This window comes from Myodes glareolus, chromosome 2 (assembly GCF_982192425.1).
Source record: "Myodes glareolus chromosome 2, mMyoGla1.1, whole genome shotgun sequence".
Lineage (NCBI taxonomy): Eukaryota > Metazoa > Chordata > Mammalia > Rodentia > Cricetidae > Myodes > Myodes glareolus.
In genome coordinates this window covers 97,350,668-97,376,897 of record NC_142027.1, presented here as the reverse complement: position 1 = coordinate 97,376,897, position 26,230 = coordinate 97,350,668, and the positions used below count along the sequence as shown (strand labels likewise).

The 26,230-nt window shown below is 46.6% G+C and overlaps 1 protein-coding gene across 1 annotated transcript; it reads right to left on the bottom strand.

Annotated features, from left to right (window-relative positions):
- Window positions 1-6,533: 6,533 nt before the first annotated feature.
- On the bottom strand, window positions 6,534-7,396 carry LOC125411866 (immunoglobulin omega chain). The gene is made up of 2 exons (XM_087897467.1): window positions 7,198-7,396; window positions 6,534-7,110 (listed from the first exon to the last, which is right to left on the bottom strand). The coding sequence occupies exons 1-2, from the start codon at window positions 7,253-7,255 to the stop codon at window positions 6,761-6,763; spliced, it is 408 nt and encodes a 135-aa protein (XP_087753593.1). The 5' UTR covers window positions 7,256-7,396; the 3' UTR covers window positions 6,534-6,760.
- Between the last annotated feature and the right edge of the window lie 18,834 nt (window positions 7,397-26,230).

Genomic DNA, 26,230 nt, shown 5'->3' with positions numbered 1-26,230 from the left:
CCTATGTGGAGGGAGAGCATGGAATCAGCACGGGAGACAACAGGACAGAGGTCCTTCCATCTTACCATGTGTCTTTGTGGTGAGCACTCACTGTCCGGGCCATTTGTTCACTGTGCATATGAAAAGGGCAGATTTCCATTTTAGCGTTCTTCTTTTACTTGTCAACTAAAACAACAACAACAACAACTCTATAAAGAACCTCCCAGGGCTAGGAAAACAGCTCACTGGCTAAGGCACTTTTTGTACAAACCTGAGGACCTGAGTTTGAACCCCTGGAAACCATGTAAAAGCTGGGCACAGTACCTTGTATCTGTAATCTCAGGTGCCTATCCTATGGGAGTTGGGCGGTCCAGACAGGAGAATCCTTAGACGTTCTCAGGCCAGCTAGCCTGGCATCTGAAGCAACAAACAAGAAAGAGATAAAGAGTCAAGGTCTGAGGTTGACCTCTGGCCTCTATGTGCACACAGAGTGTCACAGGCACACCCACACTCACACCCACACTCATACACACATAGATACACACACATAATATATATGCATCGTAAACACACGAAGAAAAACAGAAAGAAAGAGAACCTCCTTCATACCAGGAACATGGCAGCATACTGTTGCCACCCCAGCTATCTGGAGAATGAGGCAGAAATCCAAGCCCAATCCGGGCTACCCAGTGTGAGACCCATGTCAAAGAAAACAACAATGAACCCCTCCCCACCCATAACTTAGCCCTCTGAGTGACTGTTTGAATAGCAGAGGTAGGATAAACATTGAGTTCTCCTCCTGCTCATCCGTCAATCATCACTATAAAGAGCAGCGAGCACATGAGCTGAGGACGTGACTGCTCTGAGAATGACTGAAGAGAAAGCTTTGACTGAAGACTGGAGGGAGAGTACAGACAGAGGCATCTGAAGAGCCCAGAGCAGAGGGGGAAGGTAGTAGATCGAGAATGGCCAGCAAACTGGACAGGGTCATTGCGGGAGAGAAAGAGAGCGAGGGCAAAGGAGACCAACAGTGAAGGGGAAGAGAGGAAGACAAAAGAGAGAGCATGGCCGAAATAACTGGATTAAAAGGGAATGAGAAGCCCATGAGCTGGAGACGTTTGGGGTGGGGTGGAATGAGAAAAGCCAAGAGGAGCCACCAGTACTTAGGACAACTGGCAATCCCTGGTGCCTATTAGCAAACCCTAGCGCATGCCTGCCCCCTCCCCCCTCCAGGCTCACTCAAGTGGATGAGTTTCTTTTGGATCCGATAAGGAAATGGCTGAGTCATCTTCCTCTCCTTAGCAACAGACTCAGGAGAAAAGTAGAAGTAGATATGTTTCATGATTTTCTTTAAAGATACAATTGAGTGAAATAACCCTGCATTTGCACATTAGTGAAAGCAAAGCCACCCAGAATCCATGAACAAATAAGGTGGGAAAGTCTGACATGCCAGTGCCCACAGCCTGTGACGCTCTCCAGCTCTGGAGAGATTAGAAGTTTAGCATCCTCTGCTGGTCAGCCCCTCTCCCCGCTCCCCAGATCTGATCCAGGCAGCATGTCAGGGTTCCAAGAGTGAATTCTTTCCAAAGGATTTTCTAAAGGGGGCTAGAAATGCCCCTGGGTGTCAGCGTCCCTAATGACAGGGTAGAGCAGAGCATGGGTATCTGTTTAGAAATATGAATAAACATCTCTAACTGCCTGAATCAACAGTAGCCATGTATCATATTTTTCACGAATATGGTTATATACAGATAAACATGTCCCTGCCTTCTGAGATTTCACGTGTGCAAGAGGAAGCACAGTGTTCACTCCAGAAATGTCCGCTGTAGTTAGATTTCAGGACATGGCAGCATCATTGCTATCACTAGGGAAAGTTCCAGGAGTTCATGTGAGCTTGTTCTGAACCCAGGCCTTCTGATGCCTACCTACATACACCTGCTCAAAGACCTGCAAGAGACACACTCACACATAAACACATATAATGTATATATATGTGCTAGAATATGTATGTTATAATTGGAAGTCCTCAGATCTCCAACCCTACCTCAACAAACCTACACTGGTTAGATAGGGTTAGCGTCAGGGTCCAATGCCCCAACATAAACTATCTTTCTCTCTGGACCGGCATGGAGTCATGGGAATAACTGAGACACAGTTCACACAATGTCGGAAGGGAGTCTCAGGATTCACTCAAATCCTAAAGATCACCTGCATTTACTATCCAAACACCTTTTATCCCCCAAGGTAAATTGAGGGGGAAGGTCATTAGCATTCTGTTTGTGGGGGTAGCAGCTCTGTCACTAGCTTGGAACTGACCCCTCTTCTCAGGTGATCTACATAATTAGAAAGAAAGGAGGAGCATATCCTGAACTCTGGAGCAGCATCAGTCTGAAGAAGCTTTCAGCACCTCTGCTGCTCCTGTGACTTGAGAAGTTGGCTGCCGACACAATGTAGAAATGTGTGGCCTGTATAATATTGCCCCACAGGTTAGGGGTTTTGTTTGTTTGCATTATGATGGTAGAAAGCCACACACATTGTGGAAACTATACTTTGTATTTTTAGTTTTGCTGTTTCCAGAGCCACGACTGTGTGGCTTGAGCCTCTTGAGAAGCAGAAGACTTCTGATACATAATTACAGAAAAGTCATATTAAAATAGTATAAAAACATTACTTTCTTGTGTGTGTTAGAAAATATTATTTTATGGTGTGACTTTTGTTTGTTCTGTGAAGTCTGTTCTGTGAAGTTATGATTCTTTGCCTGTCTAAAATGCCTGATGGTCCTAATAGAGTCGAACAGCAGAAACAAGGATACGCGGGTCTGGCAGGCGGAGAGTATAAATAGAGAGAAAAACAGGGATAAGGGAGAGCAAGAGAACAAGGACAGGAGGACATCAGGGGCCGCCCAGTCAGGCACGGAGTAAGAAGAGAGGTATACAAAGAAAGATAAAAGCCCAGAGGGAAAAGGTAGCCAGAAACAAGCCAAGCTAAGGCTGGGCAATTATAAGAAAGAATAAGTCTCTGTGTGTGATTTATTTGGGAACTGGGAGGTGGGCCCCCCAAAAGAGCAAAGAGTAAAATACCAACACAACATCCAGGAGCCCCTCAGATCCCCTCCCCCAGGGACTCAGGATCTTTCTCAGGTCAGAATGTTTGAGTTGCTGTCAACATGTCCAGTTCAGTTGGTTCTGTTTCCTGTTGCATTTGGAAGCTGTGTGCATAGGTCACCGTCCTCGGAACCCCACAGTTCCACACGACTGTCAGGAGTCCTCTTGATTCCCTAAGCACCTGGGTAGTGGGCCCTGGCACTGGGACCCCGCCCCTCCACTAGCTCTCTGACTCAGGCTCAGAAGGTTCCCTGAGTTTCTTCAGTGCCTTTGCCTCCTTCAAGCTTCCCCTTTCCGGGCCCCTCTTGGTTACAGCATTCAGTCACTTCTTTCATTAGTCAGACATCAGAGGATGGTAATGCGACAGAGGGAAGCAACAGAGAGACAGCTGTACAGACAGTGAGAGAGTGTGGCCAGTCACAAATGTGAATGTGAGCCTGGGCTTCTCCCCAGTCTCCAGGAATCGCAGTGACCCCAGCCACTGTGGGGTCCTAATGAGATCCTAATGAGAGTAGCCTAGAATTCCCTCGCCCATGCATTCATCTCTCATTCCCTCGCTCACCTGCCTGTCTCATCACCTGGAGTGTTTATCACAGGCGGAGCCTCCAGCCAGCTGGGAATTTGCAGGCTAGTGTAAGAGCCATGCTTAATAAAACCGGAGCTGCGAGGCAGGTGCTAACTGTAATTAGGAAAACAGGCTGTCTGCCCACAGGAGGGAGGTAACAACCAAAGAGCAGCCAGGAAGCAGTTGCCCAAGGAGGGGGAGGAGAGATCGCTGTGGAGCCTTGCCGCCCTGCAGAGGGGCAGACACAGTCCAGGGACAGGAAACCCTCCCAGTGTAAGCAGCTTGAGGGAAGGTTTGGAGGCGACCAAGCAAACCAGGCACCTGATCAGTGGCAGTTAGCTGGTTGCGCAGAAATGGGCAGTGCTGGTGGGCGGGACAAGACAGGAGTTCCCGCACAGGAAAGGCTGGATGATGAGGAATCTGAATTCCATCCCTTCAGTCTGCGTTCTTTTCATACACTGTACACAGTTGTTGTGGTTCTGAGCTGAGGTAAACCACAACTGTAACAGCATATTGGATTTCAAAGATGGAATACCAAAGAAGAAATAATGCTCACACTTGCCTGTTACATTAGTTGCTCATTAAAATGACTATATTGGAGATGAACTGTGTTAAATAAAATATGTCTTAGAAACTATTTCACCTGTTTCTTTTTTTTATTTTTTAAAAGCTATTTTTAGAGATGGGAAGTCCCACTTTGTTTCCCAGGCTAAAAACCCTGAACTCAGCAATCTTCTGCCGCAAGCTACCAAGTAGCGGGGACCACAGGTTCGTGCCAGCGTGCACAATCACTTTATCTGAATGTGGCCGCTAGAGAGTTGGGGACTGTGGATGTTTCTTGTCCCTTTGCCTTAGAATACAGGAAACAGTCCGCGGTAGAATGAAGGCAGTAAGGGACACTAAGGATGGGGGACAAGTCCAGGGTCCAGCAGGGAGAGAGAAAGCCTAGGGCTGAGAAACAACTTGGACAAAAGGGAAGGAACTGGCACAAAGGAAGAACAGGCCACACCCGTGACAGACAAGCCTAAGGTACGCATTTTGTATAAATTAGTCAGTGTTTGGCCAACAAGATTGTTCAGCTCAGCGGGTAAAGGTGCTTGCTGCCAAGTGTTAGGGCCTGAGTTTGACTGCTAAGGCTCGCACAATGGATAGACAAAAATGACAACGCACAAGTTGTCCTCTGAACTCCACACGTGTGCCATGGTGCGTGAGCATACACACACACACACACACACACACACACACACACACACACGATAAATACACTACTAAGTAATTAAAATGTTAGTCAATGTTATTACTATCCCCTTTCCATATTAAAAAAAAAACTATTGGACTTCAGGTCAGACACAGGGCGGTCTTTGCTCTGGCAGGCCAAGTCTAAGGTCTTCTTCCGCTGAGCTGGGGAGATAGGAGGAATCAGTGGAGGAGGCTGAGCCCCCACTGCCCCACTGCTTCCTGGACTCCTTGTTACAGCATGGAGTTACCTCAGGTGGTAAAAGACAGCAGAAGAGGGGCATGTAAGAGTAAAGACACTACTAGCTCTCCTTGAAAATTATGCTCCCAGAACTCTTCCCACAGGGCGAAGGCCACATGCAAATAACTTGGTGAGCTGAGGAGATGGGAGCCAGAGGGGCAGAGCAGGGCAGAAGCCGAGGACACGGGAGCCGGAGGTCCAGGGCAGGACAGAAGCCAAGGAGATGGGAGCCGGAGGGGCCAGAGCAGAACAGAAGCTGAAACCTCTGTTTTACAGATCAGAGAGTCATGGGCTAAAGGAGGCAAGGGTGACACTGATGTGTATCCACCTCCCAGGAGGGGACCCTTGGGGTAAACAGTGGTAAACAGGTGTTCTCAGTCACATCTGAATCCACAAAGGACACCATATTGCCTGGCACCTCCCTGAGGTGAAGCATGTCCATACGGCACAAACTCCCACTTTTAGGGGCACTTTCTGGACCACCTCCCTGGAGATCGAGGCACCAAGCTGTGGTCAGGACTCTGGGAACTCTTCCATCCCCTGCAGTCAAGCCTGGTGCGGCCTCAGTGGACCATATACCTCATATTTTAGTGTCTCTCCACAGGCCATAGCTCGGAATCCGAGGCCCTTAGACAAGAAAAGCTGAGAAGGCCCTTGATGACACCCCAAGTAGGGATTGTCGAAACACAGGCAGGAGTCGTGACATTTTTCTCCAGAGCAAGGTCAGTCATTTGTGGCGAGGACCACATCCTGCCCTGCCCGGCCAATTCCTTTAAGTTAGCTTTGCCGGCAGCTGCTCTGGTCACTCACCCATTGCCTGTGGCTGTTGCTTTGTTGTAAAGACAGAACTGGGTATTTCAACAGTCAGATGGTCCACAACGACAAGGCTGATAACAACCTGGCCTTTGGGGAAATGTTGGCTGGCCCCATCACTCCACTGCACAGAAGGGAGATGTATCTCTCTCACCCTGGGGACCTTTACTGCTACCTGGAGCCATCTGGGGTTGTCATCACTTACAGAGGGGACATGTGCTGTGCACTGCATCTGGTAGTAGAGGCCAGAGAAGCTGCCCAACACTTGCAATGCACCGGCAGCCCCATGACGAAGCAGCCTCATCTCAAAGCATCGTTAGTACCAAGGAGGGGAACCTGCTGTACCCCAAAGTAGAGGGCCAGTGATGGTGTACCCTAAGCTCCTTCACTCTGTGACTAGGAAGGCGACAATAGAAAACCCTGTCCCTGGCATGGAGCTCCCCATCCAGGATGTTTCTGTCATCCACTTGCCCCGTGATCATAATGAGCTGCTTGTTCACGGTGCCTGGTCAAGCTGAGAACGACCAGTCAGGTTCCAGGGACTACTAGCCAGTTCTTACATTGGTTCCGAGATCACAAACCAGCCAAGCCAAACTCAGAGAAACAGCTTTAATTCTATAACCCAGCCTCCAGTGGGGCTCACAGCAACACTGCAAGACAAGGGAAAGCTGAATGGCTCCATCTCCTTGGCTCTGCGAAGCCCCATGCTCTACCCCTCCTCCCTATACCAGCCTAGCCAAGCAAAGCAAACTGCACCTAAAGTTCAGGGTCTGGATGCCTCTAGAGCCTGGGATCCCGAATCTGGAACAACTTTTCTTCTCCTCACTCCCTCTCCACCCACTTCTCCCTTTCCTGGCTCCAGGGCCCCATGGCACAGTAATACACAGCCTCGTCTTCAGGCTGCAGTTCAGAGATGCTCAGATACACCAGGTTCCTGGCCACGTCTTTGGATCCGGAGAAGCGAGTGGGTGTCTTGGGACCCTGGTGCTTGTCTGAGTGTGAGAAATGATCCAGCAGGAACCTGGGAGGGTGACCTGGCCTCATCTGGAACCAGTAAATGCCGTAAATGTCGATGTTATAGTTGCTGCTCAGGGCACAGGTGAGACGAATGGTGGTTCCAAGCGAAGAAGAGGCAGATGGTGGTTGATGCAACACGGGCTGAGGGCCACAACCTGGGAAGACAGAAGCATGCTCATCACCCGGGCAGAGCAAGGCAAGAGGAGGGGCAAAGAGGCTCTAGGACCCAGGAGTTCCCTTACCTGTGAGGTGGGCCAGCAGCATGATCAGAATAGAAGTCCAGACCATTGCTTGCGACATGCAGCAATTTGCTTCCCACAGCCACTGCTCCTGGGGCCCTTGCCAGCTGGGAAACACTCTCCTCCCTGCTTTGAGAAGAGGGTCATTGCACCCTAGTTCCTGCTCACCACCCTCCTGAGCTTTCTGGGGCTCTGGAGCGTCACTGACCAGAATGGTGTGACGGCAGCCTTTGTGGCTCTGCCTTGGTCCTGTGGAAGTGTGCTGGGAGGAAGCACCTGCTAGAAGCTCGTGACCAGAACCCAGGAGCTGGCTGGTGGGCTCATCTCCCTGAGGGAGAGTGACCTCAACTGCCCCTGAGAAGCTGAGCCCCGCAGAAACAGATTTCTTGTTCACATTTAAATGCCTGGTGAACTGGGACAAGAAAATGCATCCTCAGAGCAGGAAAAGCACCTCTTCACGCAGCAGGAAACCAGGGGTCCTAGGAGAGGGGTGCTCTGACCCCTTCTAAACTCTGAAGAGCCGTCAACCCAGGTCTTTCCCTCCTAGAACAAAGTAACTTGAGAAAGAAAAAGCAACAGGGGCCGTATCTTCCTGCCCTCCCTGCTCTTCATTCACTACACATGTGTCTGCTGCAGAGTAAACCGCACCTTGTTCATACACTGAAGCCGTGCTCTATACCCAGATGATAGGGGCTCTTAGGAGATCAGGGATGGGACCCTGAGCCAACAAATTGGCATCCTTATAAAAATAGAAAAACTGAGCAGACGCTGTGGATGAGGGGCGTTAAGAGGAGGCCTCCATCGCTATGCCAAGGCATCTGGTCAGATCCCCCTTCTAGAATCCTTAGGAAGAACCTGCTGACAGCCTGCCTTTGGAGTTTCAACCTTCAGAGACAGAAGAGAACAAGTTTCTGTTGTTTGAGCCACTCAGCATGCAGGGCCTTATCCCCTGCAACCTTAGGAAATGAATACGGAAGCGTCTCCGTCTGTGTGGGCTACAGTAACAAGAGGCCATCCTCTGGGTGTCTAAAAACAGAAACTTATATTTTACACATCCCAAAACAGCAAAGTCCAAGAGCTCCATTCAGTTCTGCCTGCTGAAGGTTTGTTTCCTGGGTCACAGAGGGGGCCTTTTTCTTCTGACCTCACACGGAGCTCTCAGGAGCCCTTTCATAAGACCTTATAATCCCCAAAGACCCCAACCTCCCCATGTCACCCTGGGGGTTAGTATCTCAGCCTGTGAATGCTAGGTTTCAAACCAAAGCCAGAATGGACTCCAGAGTGACCTAAGCACCTCTCCCATATGCTCATTCTCGTACAAAAACTAGGCTTTCCTGTCCCTTGAATCCCATGCACAGGGTAACACAGAGCAAGTCACCTTGTGTGCAAGTAAGTCACATGATGGCAGACACCCATATCTTAAATGAGCCTATGTCACTTCTCTCCCTGATGCGGAACAACTTGACCCATCCTAATCAGCTGGGTGGAGACTGGAACCTACTCTTCCTGCCACCTCATTGGCCAGCATCATCCTCTGCCAAGGGGGTGTGGGGCAGGCCTCTGTGGAAACAGCACTTTGAATAGCCTTGTGCAGTTATGGCTGTAGCATGTCTAGGACCTGTTGCTATGGCTCCTCCCTCCTCACACACTCCAGGAGGCAGGGGATGAAGCACTGGGTGCTCAGACCCAGAGTGAGAGGGAAACTTTCCACTCGTATACGTGTTCACTCAGTCCTGCAGGAGTAGCCCACGCACGTGCTCGGTCTGTCTTTGTAAAAGGTTCTCTTATTGCCTGGCTCCCACAAAGAACCTCGGTCTTAAGACTCAGAATTGGAGACAGTCCCGCTTGTGAACATCAACACTGCAACCAGCCCTGTGGACCCCTCTCATCACTAACACTATTGGAGCTTTCTTATCCCTGGTGATTCTCACAGGACATACAGTTGTCCTTGTTGTTGGGACAATATTGGAGCCGAGAATCACATTCAGTCACAGAGATGTCCTAGTCTCAATTTTGTTTCTGCAGACTTAACCTTGTTCCTCTAGGATCCTAGGCAGAGGCTGGTGGGTCTCTGAATTTGAGCCTAGCCTGGTCTACAGATCCAGTTCAGAACAGCCAAGCTTAGGCAGTGAAGGAAAGAAGCTGGTGAAGATGTAATTGAAGGAGGGGGCCATGTTCAAGTCCTGGTGAGCAGCAGAACCTGGCAGCTTCGGCCACATGATTCTGGAGTTAAGAGTGGAAGAAAGGAGCTATGGAATTTGCCCGAGACTAAGGAAAGCTGCTGAGGCCAGGCATGTGTCAGGGGTGTCCCTGAGTGGAGGAGTAAAGAGGCCATTGTGTGAAGTGATGGAGGTGAAGCCTTGACTGCCTTGGAGACCCCAAGATGTTGGAGATGCCAGAGCAGTGGGATCCAAGTCAAGGAGAGCTGCTGATAGGAAGTGGGACGAACCCGAGAGAAGGAAGAGTGCTGCAGTCAACAAAGCTGAAAGGAGATGGAGATCTGAAGAGCATTTGACCTCAGGCATGAAGAGTTTGGAAGTTGCCCAGCTGGGTTTTGATCTTGCTTTGGTCCAGTATTTCCTCACTATGCTTCCTTTCCTATGTTTTGAAATGGTCACGTATATCCTGTGCCATTTTGATTTCATAGGGGATTACAGTTAAGAGATTGCATGACTCTCAGATGATACTTTCAACTTTAGACTTTAAATAAGTTTGAGACTGTGAAAGAGTATGGCACTTTTGAAGTTGGACTGAATGTATTTCTGCATTAGGATATGGCTATAAGCCTTTGGGGGTCAGGGAGTTGAATGTGGTGGTTTGAAAGAAAATGGTCCCCAAATGGTGTGGCACTATTAGGAGATGTGGTTTTATTTGAGGAAGTGTGTCACTGTGGAGGAGGGCTTTGAGGTCTCACATATGCTCAAGCTATACCCAGTGAGACAGACCACTTCCTGAGGCAAGATAAAGGACTCTCAGCCACTTCTCCAGCACCATGTCTCCAGCTAAAATGTCTCACTCTGATGAACTGACCCTCTGAACTGTAAGCCACTTCAATTACATGTTTTCCTTTATAAGAGTTGTCATGGTCATGGTGTCTCTTCACAGCAATAGAAACCCTAAAACACCCTCATACCACCCACCTGATAAGATTGGTTTCAAGTGGATACCGTGTGTGGGAGGAAGTGTCTGGAGAGTTCTAAGCCCTACAGGAGATGTCTCTGGCCCCTGGAACATTTGGGCTTGGAAGCAGGTCCACACACTGTTGACTGATGCATTCTCTTGTTCCTGCGGCCTTACCCCCAGCCATACCCTCACCCAGCCACTAGACTCATATATGGTCAGGTATGACAGCTTGAGGGAGCTGATATATCCTATCCTTCTCCCAGGCTATACACAACTCTTCGTTAGACCAAAACAAGGTTATCGCTACAGTTCCAGACTTCAAGGTCTACAGAACTTCTAGCTACCAGGAGCCCATTCAACCAGGCTGCCTAGTTTGCAGATACTATGTAGACTCTTTTTTTATCATTGTTGTAGAACAGTACCTGTGAGTTGATACATTCCATCCTTCAGGGAAGCTCCTTAAGTTACAAGATGTTTTAAAGGGAGGCTCCTTAAGACTATCCTGAAGTAAATGTGAGACTAAAACAAAAACAAGAATAGGGTACCTTGCAAGTTAATGGGAGACTAAAACAGGAAAAATATACCTGGAAGAGGCCCAGACCAGCAGGTTAAGGGTTCTGTCTGCAGTTAAGACAGTTAAGAATAAGTTCCTGTTTGTTCTATGTTTTTTTTTTTGATCCATCCACACCATATGTGCTTGATCACATGTGGACAGGAGGAATGTGGGCAGGAAATACGTCAGGATGTACACTTACCCCTGGTTGGATGGATGTAGGTGGAAGGTACACAGACAGAAAATATGTCAGAATATATGCTTGCCCCTGATTGGAAATTGGTGGCCTTGTGATTATACCTTTAGAAATCTCAGCAAATGTGACTCAGTGACATTCCTGGGAACCTGGGTATGGACCTGGCCATTGTCCATCATCCTGGCCAATATCTAATTGGAGCATACTTCAAATTTGGCTCAAAAATTGTGGAATTGGTCTTTTGTAATTTTCAGTATTAATAGTAAACAACTCAGAAGCTTCAGGAAGCTCCTGAAAACAAGCCAGATTCACTAGGGCCCTCCATCATCAACCTTGTAGAAAAAGTAAGAACTTCTGAGAATCACACAGAGCTGCCTGAAGGAGACCCAGAGCAGTAGAAAGGACACTCTCCACTCTGCTGAGCTGTCTGAAAGTAGTACAGTGAGCTCCAGGGGGCCAGCTCTCATGAGTTGTGATGGTCAACATTACTTTTAAGATTTAATTACTATGCTTTGTTATATAAGGAGCCGTTGCCCACTTCCCACCACCCAGTTCCTGGCTAGCTTTACCCAAAATAATTACACGGAAACTGTATTCATTTAAACACTGCCTGGCCCGTTATATCTAACCTCTTATTGGCTAACTCTTACATATTAGTTTAACCCATCTCCATTAATGTGTATCACCACTTGACTGTGGCTTACTGGCATGAGTCTAACCAGCGTCCGTCTTGGAGAGGAGAGCCATGGCGTCTGCATGATTCTGCTTTCTTTCTCCCAGCATTTTGTTCGGTCTACTCCACCTATCTAAATTCTGCCCTATCAAAAAGCCAAGGCAGTTTCTTTATTTGACCAATGAAAGCAACACAAAGAAGACCCTCCTACACCAATGCTTAAGATATCAATATATAAATGGATAGATAGGTATAGATAAGGATGAACCTCTAGTTTGTATAGGCTGTACCCTGTCAGCCCTCTTCCCTCTTCTTCCAGATGTTGAAGACTATTCTCAAAATTGACTTATCTTGAAAGACTTCTTGTTCTTGCAAGATTAGTCATAAGATTAGCCACTGCTTCTGCTTTTGTAATCAGACTTGCTTACTCTGCCCCAAAAAGTTGACAGCTGCAAGACACATATGTTAAACTAAGCTTCTGCTGGGTGTGGTGCTGCACACCTTTAATCCCAGCACTCAGAGACAGCTGCAGGTGGATCTCTGAGTTCAAGGCCAGCCTGGTCTACAAAGTGAGTTCCAGGACAACTAGAGCTACACAGAGAAACTTTGTTTTGGAAAAACAAAAATGAAAAAGGCCAGGCGCTGCATCTTAGGGGCTCTCTCAGGTGCGGTCCTGGTGCAACTATCTGAAGAAAGTCTCCTCTTATGGAATGTATTCATGGTCACCGAGAATCTCTGAGTGACCCCATAACCTTTGGAGGTTCCACTGAGATCTGGGTGTTCAGCCCGATTCGTCATTTTCTTCTGACCAGCGTTGGGCCCTGGGGCTCCAGCAAACTGGGAACTGAGAAATCAGGACAGGACCAGCCTTTGAAGAGAGCCACCAGTCCCAATCCCTATTATTCACACAGAGGCCTTGAGGGCTTCTGGCATAGCGGAGCCGAGACCTCTGATGAACCCAGTTTGTTGGAGGCCACCTACAGATCCTCACCAAGGTCCTCAACAGCCTGGCTGAGAAACAGGCAGCCGAAAGCCTCTGGAGGTACAGGCAAGGGTCCTTTCTGTCTGCAACGCATCTGTGGGAATCATGGGAAGGCTGAACACAGCATTACTTCCTGAATCAGAGGGATCCTCAGAACATGGAAGGGCCCTTGTTTGGGTTGGAAAGCACTGGTTCTGGAAATAGGAGGTGGCCACCAAATCATAGTTTTGTCTGTTTTATGTTGTATGGATTATTTGTTATATTGTTTCTTAGTTTTGAAAATAATTTTAAAACAATTGGTCAGAATATTCAATTCAGAAAACACCATCGATATGTGTCCTATAATTGTAGGTTTCATTTTTGCTGTCCCATCCCTTGAAATGTGTTTCTGTGTCCCCCTTTAACCTTTTCCATATATGGAAAAGGCTTCCACACCAAGCAAGAGGACAGAATGAGGGCGTGGGCGCGGGGGGGGGGGGGGCGGCTCCTTGCTAGTACTTCTCTCTGCTTCCTCCACTGTCCTCTGTCTATAGCCAGGACTGGAACTCTGGTGGCCGCTGGCACCACGCACCCCCACACCTCCCCCCTTACCACTTCCATATGTACGGTAACCTCCAACCCCGCCTCACTCGTCTCCAAATCTGAGACTAGCCACGGCCTTGCTGGGAGCCTTCATGTTGCTTTGTATAATTGTAAACAGATTTCTCTGGACCACACCACGTCTGCTTGGCGCCCTCAGAAAAGCGTGACCTGACGGAGGTCGGGAGAGACACTGTCATTGTAATCATTGTCCCCTTTGCTACCACTGCTTTGATAGCCAGGGCTCAGAATTTTCCACCTCGTTCTGGTTCCTCCCCCTGGTCACTGGACTCAGTTTTGCAGAGATTTAGATGTCTTTTAGGTCATTGTTGTGGTGAATATCTGAGCAGCCTCAGACCCAAAACAAAAACTGTCACCCATGCCAAAGTGGGCTTTGGTGAAGCAACTGCCTTTGAGTCATTTCTCTTCCTGTATGTAACCCCAATAAAACTCACTGCTCTACAAAGTTGGACTTTCGTGGTATCTTTGCTTTGGACTGATGTGGCTCTCTGTCTGGGATGAGTAAACATTTGTTCAGGTCTCCCCAGAAATAGTCTCACACAATTATCTACTGTTTGGTGGTCACCCAAGACACTGCAGTTTCAAACAATGGTAGCTGAAGTCTGTGGATGGCAGAGTGGCCTTGTGGTTCTGCCTGTGATCTTGTGTGTGGTCAGTGGTGGTGGCAGCAGGTGGGCTGCAAGGTCCCAAAATATGTGTGTGTGTGTGTGTGTGTGTGTGTGTGTGTGTGTGTGTGTGTGTGGTCCCAAAAGGTAGCTCATTCTTCCCGCAGCTTGGTTCTCAGCAAGACCTTTCCACCCCATTCGGTGGTCCCTCTGGCCCCAGTCACTGAGACCCAGTCACCCAGAAAGGGTCTCAAAGGTGAATGACATTCTCTAGCTTTTTGTTTGGCAGTTGAAAAGGGACTTTGCAAAGAGTTTGGGCCTCCATGGGAAGGCTGTGAAGCTCACTGTCAGCTGCCTGCTTCTGTGGTTTTTCTAGGAATCAAAATATCTTCAGAAGCAGTCCCCAAGCTGTTGGCTCAACAGAAGAAACCTCCAGGGTTGCTGGGCCCCATCCTGACTGCCTGGTGGAGTTATAATACACACATGCTTTAATTCATACACACACACCATATACATACAAAAATAACTAAAGGAACAGAAACACTGTAATATTGAGACAAAAAACATTTTTTAAAAAGAGCAAATAAAATAAAAAGGCAAACTCCTTATACACTGAGACCTAAAAATACTGCAAGGTTTTACAGGGAAACAAAACAAAACAAGAGAGTCCCCAGCACTACATGCAACTGGATTTAAAACAAGCAAGAAGTAAGACTCTTTCCAACGCCAAGCTGTCAGCAGATTGACCTCTTCATTTCTCCATGCACACACGCACCTCTGCCTTGAATCTGGGCTGCACGCTTACTGTGTCTTGAAGCCTTGGTCTTTTCTTCTGCAGGCTAGGCTCCAGCTTTGGACTAGGTCCTCGCTCTGGCAAAGAGCTCCAGGACTTCCTGAGTCCAGCTCAGACGCTCCTGGGAAGGAGCTGCACTTCTGCTAAGCAGCTGCTTTGTGGTCACACAGAGGCAGCTCTGAGGCAGCTGATGTGTGAGCAGCTTCATTCAAGGATGCTTCCTTTGCTGCAGAATGTGGCCTAATGGCAGTATACTGGGGACCCCTGACATTGCACTGCCTGTTGATAGAGGCCAGGTGCCTGTCAGGGGTAATAATCTCTTTCAGAAGTAGCTTAGAGAATTCTCCAAAGGCCAGCTCATACAGAAAGGTGTGGCAAAGAGAGTGACAGCCAGAATGCCAGTTTTTTTTTTAATTTTATTTATTTCTTATGTATGCAGTGCTCTGCCTGCATGTATCCCTGCAGGCCAGAAGAGGGCACCAAATCTCACTACAGATGGTTGTGAGCCACCATGTGGTTGCTGGGAATTGAACTCAGGACCTTTGGAAGAGCAGGCAGAGCTATTAGCCACTGAGCCATCTCTCCAGCCCCAGAATGCTAGTTTTGAGGTCACATTCTAAGCCCCAGTACCACCATGGCACACTTTCCCCTATACCATAAATGTAACTATTTGCCTCCTATTGTTGCAAAGGAGACCCAACTGCTTTATGTCCATTGCACTGGCTAAAGTTCCCCAACAATACTAATGAAAAGAATGGTTGTTTCTGATCTTAGCACCTTTAGAAAACACCCCTAGCTGTCCTCCACCCTCAGTTTGTGGGTCTCCTTCAGCGTAACACAGCCCTTGGTCCCTGTCACCACCTCTAGTTTTTATTGGTTCTGTTTTTCCATTTATCCCTGCCACACACTTACATACTTTTCCCCTGAAAACAAGTTTTGTATTCATTTTTTAAGACATTGTTTATCTATTTGTGTTCATGTGAATATGTGTAATGTGTTCCTGTATGGACAAGTCTGTGTAAGTCATGTGCACATGTGCACACATAAGTACTCTGTGCCTTATTCTCTGAGACAGGGTCTCTCACTGACCCTGGAACTTTTGGTTTCTGCCAGAATGAGTGGTCAATGACCTGTGGGTCCCTTGTGTCTCCACAGCCCTGCTGTGGGTTTACAGACATTTAAGGACATGCCCACTATTTCACATGGGAATTTGAATTCAGATCAATTTGAGTGGCAAGCCCTTTTACCAACTAAACCATCTCCCCAGTCCTTTAGCTTATTTCTGTTTTAAAATTATTTTTACTTTTAAAGTGTATAATATTTCACCAATTATTTGAGTATTTCATATGTGTGTACAATGTATTTTGATCATATTCATCCCCCACTCTCCCCAGAACCAGTCTGAGCTATCTGTATACTCATGGATGTGAGGCTATTCTCAAACTCTAACTAAAGCATGATTAACCTACAGAGGGCCACACCCCTAAAGAAAACTTGTTCCCCTTCCCCCAGCATTCATCAGCTGTCAATAACTCCCCAACCCCAGTCCAGAGCTGACTTTGTCCTGTGCAGGCAAGCACAGCGGTGCTCCTGTCATATCCAACGACTCTCCCTGATTTCTGGTTCCTAGCATCATTCTGGCCCCCTTTCTACAATAGTACCTGAGCCTTGTGGGAAAAAAAAAAACATGTGATATAGATGCCCCATTACGGCTGAGCACTACATGGTCTTTCATTCTCTGTCTTTAGGCCGGCTGTGAATTTCTGCAGTAACTGCCATCCACTATACAAGCAAACTCTTCTAATGAGATCTAAAATGGATATAGAAGTAGGAACTCAGTGTACAGCTTGGGGTTCTGCCCATTTAGCTAAGTAATAGCAATAGGTTCATCCCTGGGACCTAAGATCTCTCCATCCATGAGTTCTTGGCCAGATTTTCAGTGTCAAGCGTGCATTTTCTTCCTAAATTGGATCAGAAAGCAGCTGGTAACCCCCATAACACTTGCACCACTATTGTATCCTGTTGTGTGATATTTGGTTTGTGCTCTGACAAATAAAGCTTGTCTGGAGATCGGAGGGTGGAGCTAGCCACTGGTTAACCATAGAAGCCAGAAGCAGTGGCACACACCTTTAATCCCAGAACCTGGGAGGAGGAAGCAGGAAAATCGGGAGTTCAATGCCACCCTGGGTTACAAGAAATTGAACCACTCTAAAAGAGAAACAGAGCCAGACAGTGGTGGCTCATGCTTTTGATCCCAACACTTGGGATTTCAAGTCTTTGATCCCAGTACTTGGAAGGCTCACGCCTTTAATCCTAGCACTAGGCGAGTGGAGACAGGCCCGTTCAGTCTGAGGATTCGTAGAGACAAATTAGGATTACACTTCAGTATCCATGTACATATCTTGGCATGCTGGTCATTACTGTTATTATGAACTGGCAAGGTTCATAGTTGAATACGATTGTTGGTGAGTTTTCTCCCCTAGCCACCTGGTAATAAAAAAGCTAGCTGACTCAGTTTGATTTTGTTGTGATAAAATGCTGATCAAAACCAACATGGACAGGAAAGAATGTGTTTGGCTTACACGTTCATGTCACAGTTCATGCAGGGAAGTAAGGGCAGGAACTCAGAAGACCTGGAGGCAGGAACTGGAGCAGAGGCTGTGGAGGAATGCTGCTTAGCGGCCTGCTCCTTAAACTTGTGTTTCTGTTTCTCAGGACCACCAAGGGATGGGACCTCCCACATCAATCATAAATCAAGAAAATGCTCCCCAGAATTGCTTGCCAGCCAGTCTGATAGAGACAACTCTTTGGCCTTATGACTCTAGCTTATGTAAAGCTGACAAAGATATTAACCAATGCACTAGCCTTCAGAAAGGAAGCTTCCCAGTCAGTACCAGCTTGGTTTTTCCATGGCCTGTGACCAAAGTATGCTGGTCAGCAATAGGGTCTTACCTTCAAATTTTAGTGGAAAGCGAAGAGCAATGCCAATAGCCTGTGCTGTTTGGGGGAGCTCCAGGACACCCTGATCAATATCCGGGGCACTAGACCATTTCTTAATTGTGCTGTTTGTTAAATAATTAAATATCAAAGATTTGAGGCAGCAGAGGCACCTGAGAGACACACAGGGATTTTGTGGGAAGATGAGGTGTTGAAGGATGAGCCTGCAGACACGCAGTGTCTCCAACTTAAAAAAAAAAAAGCAGGTCTTATGCGAAGATGGTTTTTAGAAGTGGTTTCATGGGGCCAGGTGGTAGTGGCACATGCCTTTAATCCCAGCACTCGAGAGGCAAAGGAAGGTGGATCTCTGTGAGTTTGAGGCCAGCCTGATCTACAGAACAAGTTCCAGGACAGACTCCAAAGCAGTCTTGAAAAATTAAAAATACATAAATAAATAAAGTGGTTTCATGGAATCGGAGAAAAAAGATGGCAGGATGGAGCAGTGCATGACCATGACAAGTGTGGGAGCATGGCTGCAGAAGACAAAGGAGCTTGTTCTTGCTGAGTGCGGTCTCAGGCCACTGGGAGGCTCCGGCCACCACCACACCCACCTCAACCTGCTTCAACCCCAGGTCCGGCTCACTACATAGAGCCTCTGCGCTGCTGCTTGCGCTGTTCATGCCGCTGGGAGGAAGTCAGTGTGGGTTCTGGTACAGCCAACCAGGGGGGGGGGGGCTGCAAACACGATGGTTTTGCCTGGAGTACCAGCAGGGTGGTCAGAGCTAAGGGCAGGGTGGGGCGCAGCAGCCTGGAGCTCTCTCAGTCCTGGTCCTGACACGCTGCACAGCCTCGTGGTCACCCTGACTTTGAACAGCAGCAGGATGTCTGAAAAGAAGAGTGCTTCATTTTCTGGATTGAATCTCCTCTGAGGGACTTTTGTGGTCCGTACTGTGGCCAGAAGCCATGGTAGTGTCTGTGATATATGCTGCTGTTAGAAGCCATATTGATGTCTGTGACCCATGCTGCTGTTGGAAGCCACACTGATGTCTATGGTCCAGGCTGCTGCAGGAGACCATGTTGATGTCTGTGGTCTGCGTTGCCGCTGGAGACCATGTTGATGTCTGTGATCCCTGCTGCCTCCAGCTGCTACAGGCAAGAAAGCTTCTTTGGCAGTGGTATCAACGGCTGCAAACTCATAACTGATAATGAGACACATTGAAGGGTTCTGTGACAACCTTTCCTAAACTATTGAAGAGAGTCCTTAAAAGCCATGATGAAGATGCTGAAGTGTAGCTTTTCACAGTTGATGGCCTCTGGCAAGGGGTGGGGGCAGGGAAGGACTCAGTTATCTTTAAGGGCTGGCCACAGGGAGTTTGACCTTGTTCCAGCAAGTATCTGAACAACACAAATTGGACTTGGTGGGGCTTTGGGGGAGGGTCCAACGGTGGGAGGGTAGATCTGGGAGGAATGAAAAGTGAGTGTGATCAGGATGCATTGTACAAAATTCCCAAATAATTAATAAAAATAATATGTCGGGAAAAATTATTAAGATGTAAGTTCTTTATATATTCTGAACATGAGTCATTAGCCAGCTATGTGACTAACGTGTTTCCTCTCGGTTTGTAGCTTGCTCTTCACGTTTCTAATGATAGCTTGTCTTAGTCTGCTGTCTCAGGCAGGCCCCAAGCCTAGGTTAGACTAGGAAGATATTTTCCACCGTTCTGGAATCTATGAAATTCAGGTTCCTGGTGCCAGCATGCTTGTGCCTGTCAGGCCCAGTCTCTAGGATTCTGTCCCTGCTTCTGTCCCTCTCTAGGGGAAGAATGTTGTGTTTTTACATAGAAGGGCATAGAAACGGCAAGCTGTGTCAACAAGCCTTTTTATAATACTCTTAATCCATATACAGGGATGGTGTCTTCATGACCAAAACAGTTCCCCCAAATACCCCCCTCAACACTGTCATACTGAGGATTAGCTTTCCACATGAATTTTAGAGGAGACAAAAAAATTCTGATCATACCCAATAGGGCACACACAGAAGGGCAAAATTTTAGTGTTGGTGAAACTCAGCTCACCTGTTTATCCTCAGCTCACCTGTTTATTCTCAGCTCACCTGTTTATCCTCCACTCACCTGTTTATCCTCAGCTCACCTGTTTATTCTCTGCTCACCTGTTTATCCTCCGCTCACCTGTTTTTTTGCGGGAGAATTGTCTGTATTCTGTCAATCATGTTTTAAATAAACGCTGATTGGCCAGGCAGGAGGTGTAGGTGGGAAAACCAGACAGGAAGTGGAAATGATGCAAGGAGAGCAGGAGAATTCTGGGGAGGAGGAAGTTGATTCCTCCCACTCCTGCCCAGATCACCGAAGCAGCAGGATGTGATGTGCCCCACTGAAAAAGGTACTGAGCCACATGGCTAAAATAGATCAGAAAAATGGGTTAATCAAGATGTAAGAGTTATCCAGTAAAAGGCGTGAGCTAATGGATCAATCAGCTTTATAACTCATAGAGATCTATGTGTGATTTTCTCTGGGACTAAATGGCTAGGGGAGCAGGCAGGACAAAAAACCCCAACAAGCAGGCCTCCTCCATGTTACAGAATGGCACCCACGTGGATAACTGCATCCACACAAAGCCTGATAAAGCTTGGGAAAGACTAGAGAAAACCTTTTTGGTTTTCAGCCTTAACAGGAAAAAAGCTGCTCTGTTTTAAAATGCCGGCTCTGGGCCATCCTGCCAGGGAAAACTCTGACTCTTTCAAGCAGGCGGTCTGGATTGTGGAGCTATGGATACACTGTTGCAGCTTGCTTCCTGGCAAGGACCTTGAAAGGCCTTAAGAGCTTTTGACTGTTGTCTTCTCCATATTCCTTAGCAAATTAAAGACCCATGTGGTCAGAAAAAAAGAGATATACAGTAAAGAGAGAGTCAAAGAGTAAGAAAACCTCTAAATGGTTTACCATACGTTAAAAATATATGCAGCCTTGAAAAAAAGGTTTAAAGCCTTAAAATAAAAAAGAAAGAGAGTAGTTGGGTGTGGTGGTACACACCTTTAATCCCAGCACTGGGGAGACAGAGACAGAGCTCTTTGAGTTCAAGGATAGCCTGGTTTACAGGGGGAATTCCAGGACAAAGATATACAGAGAACCTGTCTCAAAAAGTCAAAAGTTAAAAGTAAAATTAAAGAAATAGAGGTTAAAATAAAGTCACATAAAGATGGAAAATACACAGAAAATCTTGATACTGTTTGCTATTTTGCTCTCTTTGAATTATTTAAATGCTGAGGAAGGAGCAACAGCTGCTAAAAGATATTTGCTTATAAATGTTGAAGAATTAATCCAAGATAGGTATTTTGAAAATACCTTGACTTCAAAATTGAAGTCAAAAGGTATGTTACTTTGGAGAAGAGATTTTGCTTTTGTTTCCACAGAAAACAAGAGGCTCTGGATTTATTAAGAGTTAAGAAAAATCCAGTTTGACCAAGGGAGACCACCTGAGAAATATCTGGTGGGAACAGATGGCCCAGATGTCTGAGTTCTTCATCCAGAACAGGTTCAAGACTGCTGCCTGAGATGATCAGACTCACGGTATACTCCAGTCAGGACTTGATCATAACTCTAAATTTTCTTAAGGTCCCCATAAGATTATCAGTGCCCCCAACCAGCTGGAAGTAGCCTGGAATACTATGCCCACATTCCCAAAACATGGACTATGGATATTTTCCTTTGTTTTTTTAAAAAGAGAGGGGGAAGTGGTGCAGGAGAATTATCTGTATTCTGTCAATCATGTTTTAAATAAACGCTGATTGGCCAGGCAGGAGGTGTAGGTGGGAAAACCAGACAGGAAGTGGAAATGATGCAAGGAGAGCAGGAGAATTCTGGGGAGGAGGAAGTTGATTCCTCCCACTCCTGCCCAGACCACCGAAGCAGCAGGATGTGATGTGCCCCACTGAAAAAGGTACTGAGCCACATGACTAACATAGATCAGAATAATGAGTTAATATAAGCTACAAGAGCTAATAAGTAGCCTGACCTAATGGGCCAGCCAGCTTTATAACTTACAGAGTCCTCTGTGTGATTTTTCTCTGGGTCTAAACAGCTGTGGAGACCAGGTAGGACAGAAAACACAAACAAGCCAGCTGGCCCCTTCATGTTACATTTATTCTCCTCTCACCTGTTTATTCTCCGCTCACCTGTTTATTCTCTGCTCACCTGTTTATCCTCCATTCACCTGTTTATTCTCCGCTCACCTGTTTATTCTCCTCTCACCTGTTTATTCTCAGCTCACCTGTTTATTCTCCGCTCACCTGTTTATTCTCTGATCACCTGTTTATCCTCCGCTCACCTGTTTATTCTCTGCTCATCTGTTTATTCTCTGTGCCAGTTGGTTTTTGTCAACTTCACACAACTATAGTTGCCTGGGAAGAGGGAATCTCAATTGAGGAACTGCCTTCCTCAGATTGACCTGTGGGCTTGTCTGTGGGATTTTCTTGATTAAAGCTTGATCTGGGAGGGGCTAGTTTCCTGTGAGGGGTTGTCTAAAAAGGCAAGCTGGGTGAGCCTTGGAAAATAAGTGGTAGGCAGCATTCCTCCATGGTCTCTGTTCAGTTCCTGCCTCCCAGTCCCTGCCCAACCTCTCTTCATGATGGAGTGTGAGCTATGGGCTGAAGTCAACCCTTTTCTCAGCTGCTTTGGTTATGACATTCATCGCAGCCATAGAGAGCAAACAAGGACATTTTCTTATGTGTGTTTGGAATCCGCTGAAAACACTAGTGTACTCCAAGGTCATGAAAAAATGGTGTATTTTCTTCTGTAGCCTTGTTTGTTGAAAACACTGTCCATCTTTGTTGAGTTTTATTTTATTGCCGTACTGGGCTTGAACCCAGGACCATCACATATTAGGCAAGTACTATATCATGGAGTTACACTCCCACTCCCCAACGAATCTTTGGTTTAAAAAAATTACTTGGTGTGATGGTTTGAATAGGTATGGCCCCCATAGACTCAGGTGTTTAAACACTTGGGCCCACGGGGACTGACATTATGAGGTGTGGTCTTGTTGAAGTACGTATGGCCTCGTGAGAGAAAGTGTGTCACTGTGGGCTTTGAAGTCTCAGATGCTCAAGCTACTCCCAGTGTGGTCTCCTGCTGCCTGTGGATCAAGACGTAAAACCCTCAGCTCCTTCTCCAGCACCATGTATACACCATGACGATACTGAACTAAGCCTCTCAAACTGTAAGCCAGCCTCCATTAAATATTTTCCTCTATAAGAGTTGTTGTGGTCATGGTCTCTTCACAACAACAGGAACTCTAACTAAGACACTTGGCCAAAAATATGAAGATTTATTTTAACTCTGAATTGTGTCCCATGCGTTCATGTGCCTATCCTTAGGCAAATGCCTTGCTCTCCCAACCCTTGACTTCTGAAGCTTGCTGGGGAGGCTATAGTTAAGTGGCACCGGCTCTTAAACTTTGTAATTCTCCAAATAGGTTTGGGATCTAGAGGATTTGGCTTTTCTCATAGATTTGGGGACTGATTTGTCAATTTCAACCAAAACCTGCTGAGGTTTGATGATATTTGCTGATGACTTTGGGATTCATGGGGAGAGAACAGGGGAGGGGAGAAGAAGGGAAACTATGATCTACATGTAAAATAAATGAAAAAATGTTAAAGAAACAAAATTTTGTTGTAAAAGGAGGAGCGGCGGGCCACTTCCCGCTGTCCAGCTCCTGACTGGCTAGTTTACCCAAAATAATTACATGGAAACTGTATTCATTTAAACACTGTCTGGCCCATTACATCTAGCCTCTTATTGGCTAACTCTCACGTGTTAGTTTAACCCATTTCTAATAATCTGTATTGCCACTTGACTGTGGCTTACTGGCATGAGTCTAACCAGCGTCCCTCTCGGAGAGGGTCTGTCTCACTGCCTTCTTCCTCCCAGAATTCTGTTCTGTCTACCACGCCCATCTAAGGGCTGCCCTATCAAAGGCCAAGGCAGTTTTCTTTATTCAACCAATGAAAGCAACACATAGAAAGAAGACCCTCCTACATCAAAATTTTTTTAAAAAAATAAATAAAATCAAATTTTAAAATTAAATTTAAAATTGCCCTCTTGTTATATTAAATTTTTTAGGCACTCACTGTCTCTAATTGAACTCTTCATTTTTAAATATCATTTGTGTACGTGTGTTTGTGTGTGTGTGTATTGTTGGCATCTATGTCTGTGTGTGTGCCACATGCCTGCCTGATCCCCTTGAAGGACAGAAATATGTGTCAGATCCGCTGGAACTAGAGTATAAACAGTTGTGAGTCACCATGTGGTTGCTGGAAACCAAACCCAGGTCCTCTACAAGAAAAGCTAGCGCTTTTGACTGCTGAGCCATCTCTTCAGCCCCTGTGGCAGGGCACTTTAATTCATTTGCACCCAACACTAATGAAAATGAGAGGAGAGATATCACCAGTGGACTGGAGCCAGGTGTCTTAGTTAGGATTCTATTGCTGTGAAGAGACCATGACCACGGCAACTCTTATGAAGAAAACATTTAATTGAGGTGGCGGCTTACAGTTCAGAGGTTCAGTCCATTATCACATGGTGTGGAGCATGGCAGCGTGCTGGCTACATCTTGGTCAGAAGGAATTAGACTGTGACACTGGAAATAGCTTGAGCATAAGGGATAGCCCCAAAGTGACTCAGTTTCCATATGGAGTTTATTCTGACTTATAAGTTACTTGAGTTCAAGCTTGCCTCCTCTGCTGCCTGCTCCAGTATCGTTAAGAGCTGTGAGAATGTTCTGATTAAGCCCATGGGAAAGAGCATTTTGCTCATGAGAAATAACACATCATCTACTAAGACACGGCTGGTAAATGCCAGCCAAAGGCACATCCAGATAGAAAAAGAAACTGTTTGCTGCTAGGAGGATTCACGTGATAGATAATGAGGCTACCGCTACTTGCTTCTTTCTCTCAAGGACAGTGCAGGGAGGTGGTTAACTGATTATGCTGTTCTTTAATCTGCTTTTTGCCTGTAATTAGCACACATGCTGGCTGAGAAATAAACTCGGAGCTGTGCGTTATATACTGGCAGTCCTGAATCTATCCTGTGTTTCTGTCTCAGTTTTTTTCAATCTGACATTTCCTTAGGCGCGTGCCCCACTCCAGGTACCAGGGTTGATTTAATGGAGCAGGCCCAGACAAGCAGAGGAGAACTCAAAGCCGGCCCCCACAGTGTTACACTTCCTCCAACAAAGCCACGCCTCTTAACAGTGCCACTCACTTTGGGGGCCATTTTCTTTCAAACCACACACCAGGACAGTTCCTGAAAGGCTTCAGTCCCAAATCCAGTCTGCATGCTCATTTTATGCTCTAAAACCACAAGGTGTGATGAGCAAGTGCACAAGTAGGACTTTTTCCAGAAACATATATGGCAGTTGGCTTTTTTGCTTTTCAAAGGCAAATTGTTGTTAGCTGTTAGTGGTTTTTTACTCTTTCCTCTTTTGGCTCTTTTGTGGGCTCACCACCCAGCTCCCACATAATCACATATGGAGGCTTATAATGCCTGGCCTTTCCTTGGCTTGTTTCTTGCCAGCTTTTCGTAACTTAAATTATCCTGACTACCTTTTGCCTCTGGGATTTTTTTCTTTTCTTACTTTTGTATATCTTCCTTTCCTTCTTACTCTGCGGTTAGCTGGGTGACTGGGTGGCTGGGTGGCTTGGGTGGCTGGGTGGCTGGGTGGCTGGTCGGCTGGTCCCTGACATCTTCCTCCCCTTGTCCTCTTGTGCTCTTCCCTCTCTTCCAGATTTCTCCTTCTATTTATCCTCTCTGCCTGACAGCTCCACCTATCCTTGCTCCTGCCTCGCTATTGGCCACTCAGCTCTTTATTAGGACCATCAGGTGTGTTTTAGGCAGACAAAGAATCACAGCTTCACAGAGCTAAATAAATGCAGCACAAACAAAAGTCACACACCTTAAAATAATATTCCTCAACAGTAGATGCTATAGTTGACAAGTGTAAGCTTTTGTGGTCAGGTTGCTAAAAAGACTGCTTTGGGGCTGGGACTTTTCAATTGCCTTGGCCCCTGTCAGGGTCATTCTGTTCTGGATCATGAAGTTAAGCTTGGCAGTAAACAGTACAAGCAATGCTTTAAGTAAATCACCAAGTGAATAGATAAATCAGTATCTAATAGTTGGTCTTTGCTATCGTGTTCTGTTTCCTGTTTACTAAGGCACGTCAGTATGGAAGCCAGTGGATACAGACTCTTCTCTACTAAGGCACGTCAGTATGGAAGCCAGTGGGTACAGACTCTTCTTTACTCTCATGCTCGCCAGCATTTGCTATCATTTGCTTTCTTATTTATTCACTATTTTATTTTATAATTTATTCTTATCTCACACAACACATCCTGACTACAACCTCTCCTCCCTCCCTTCTTCCTTGTCCTCTCTTCACCTTCCCTCTCCCCCAGGTCCACTGCTCCTCTGTTTCCCCACAGAAAGAATCAGGCCTCCCAGGGAAATCAACTCAGCTAAACAAGCTACAATAAGACTGGGCATAACCCTCATATGAAGGCTGATG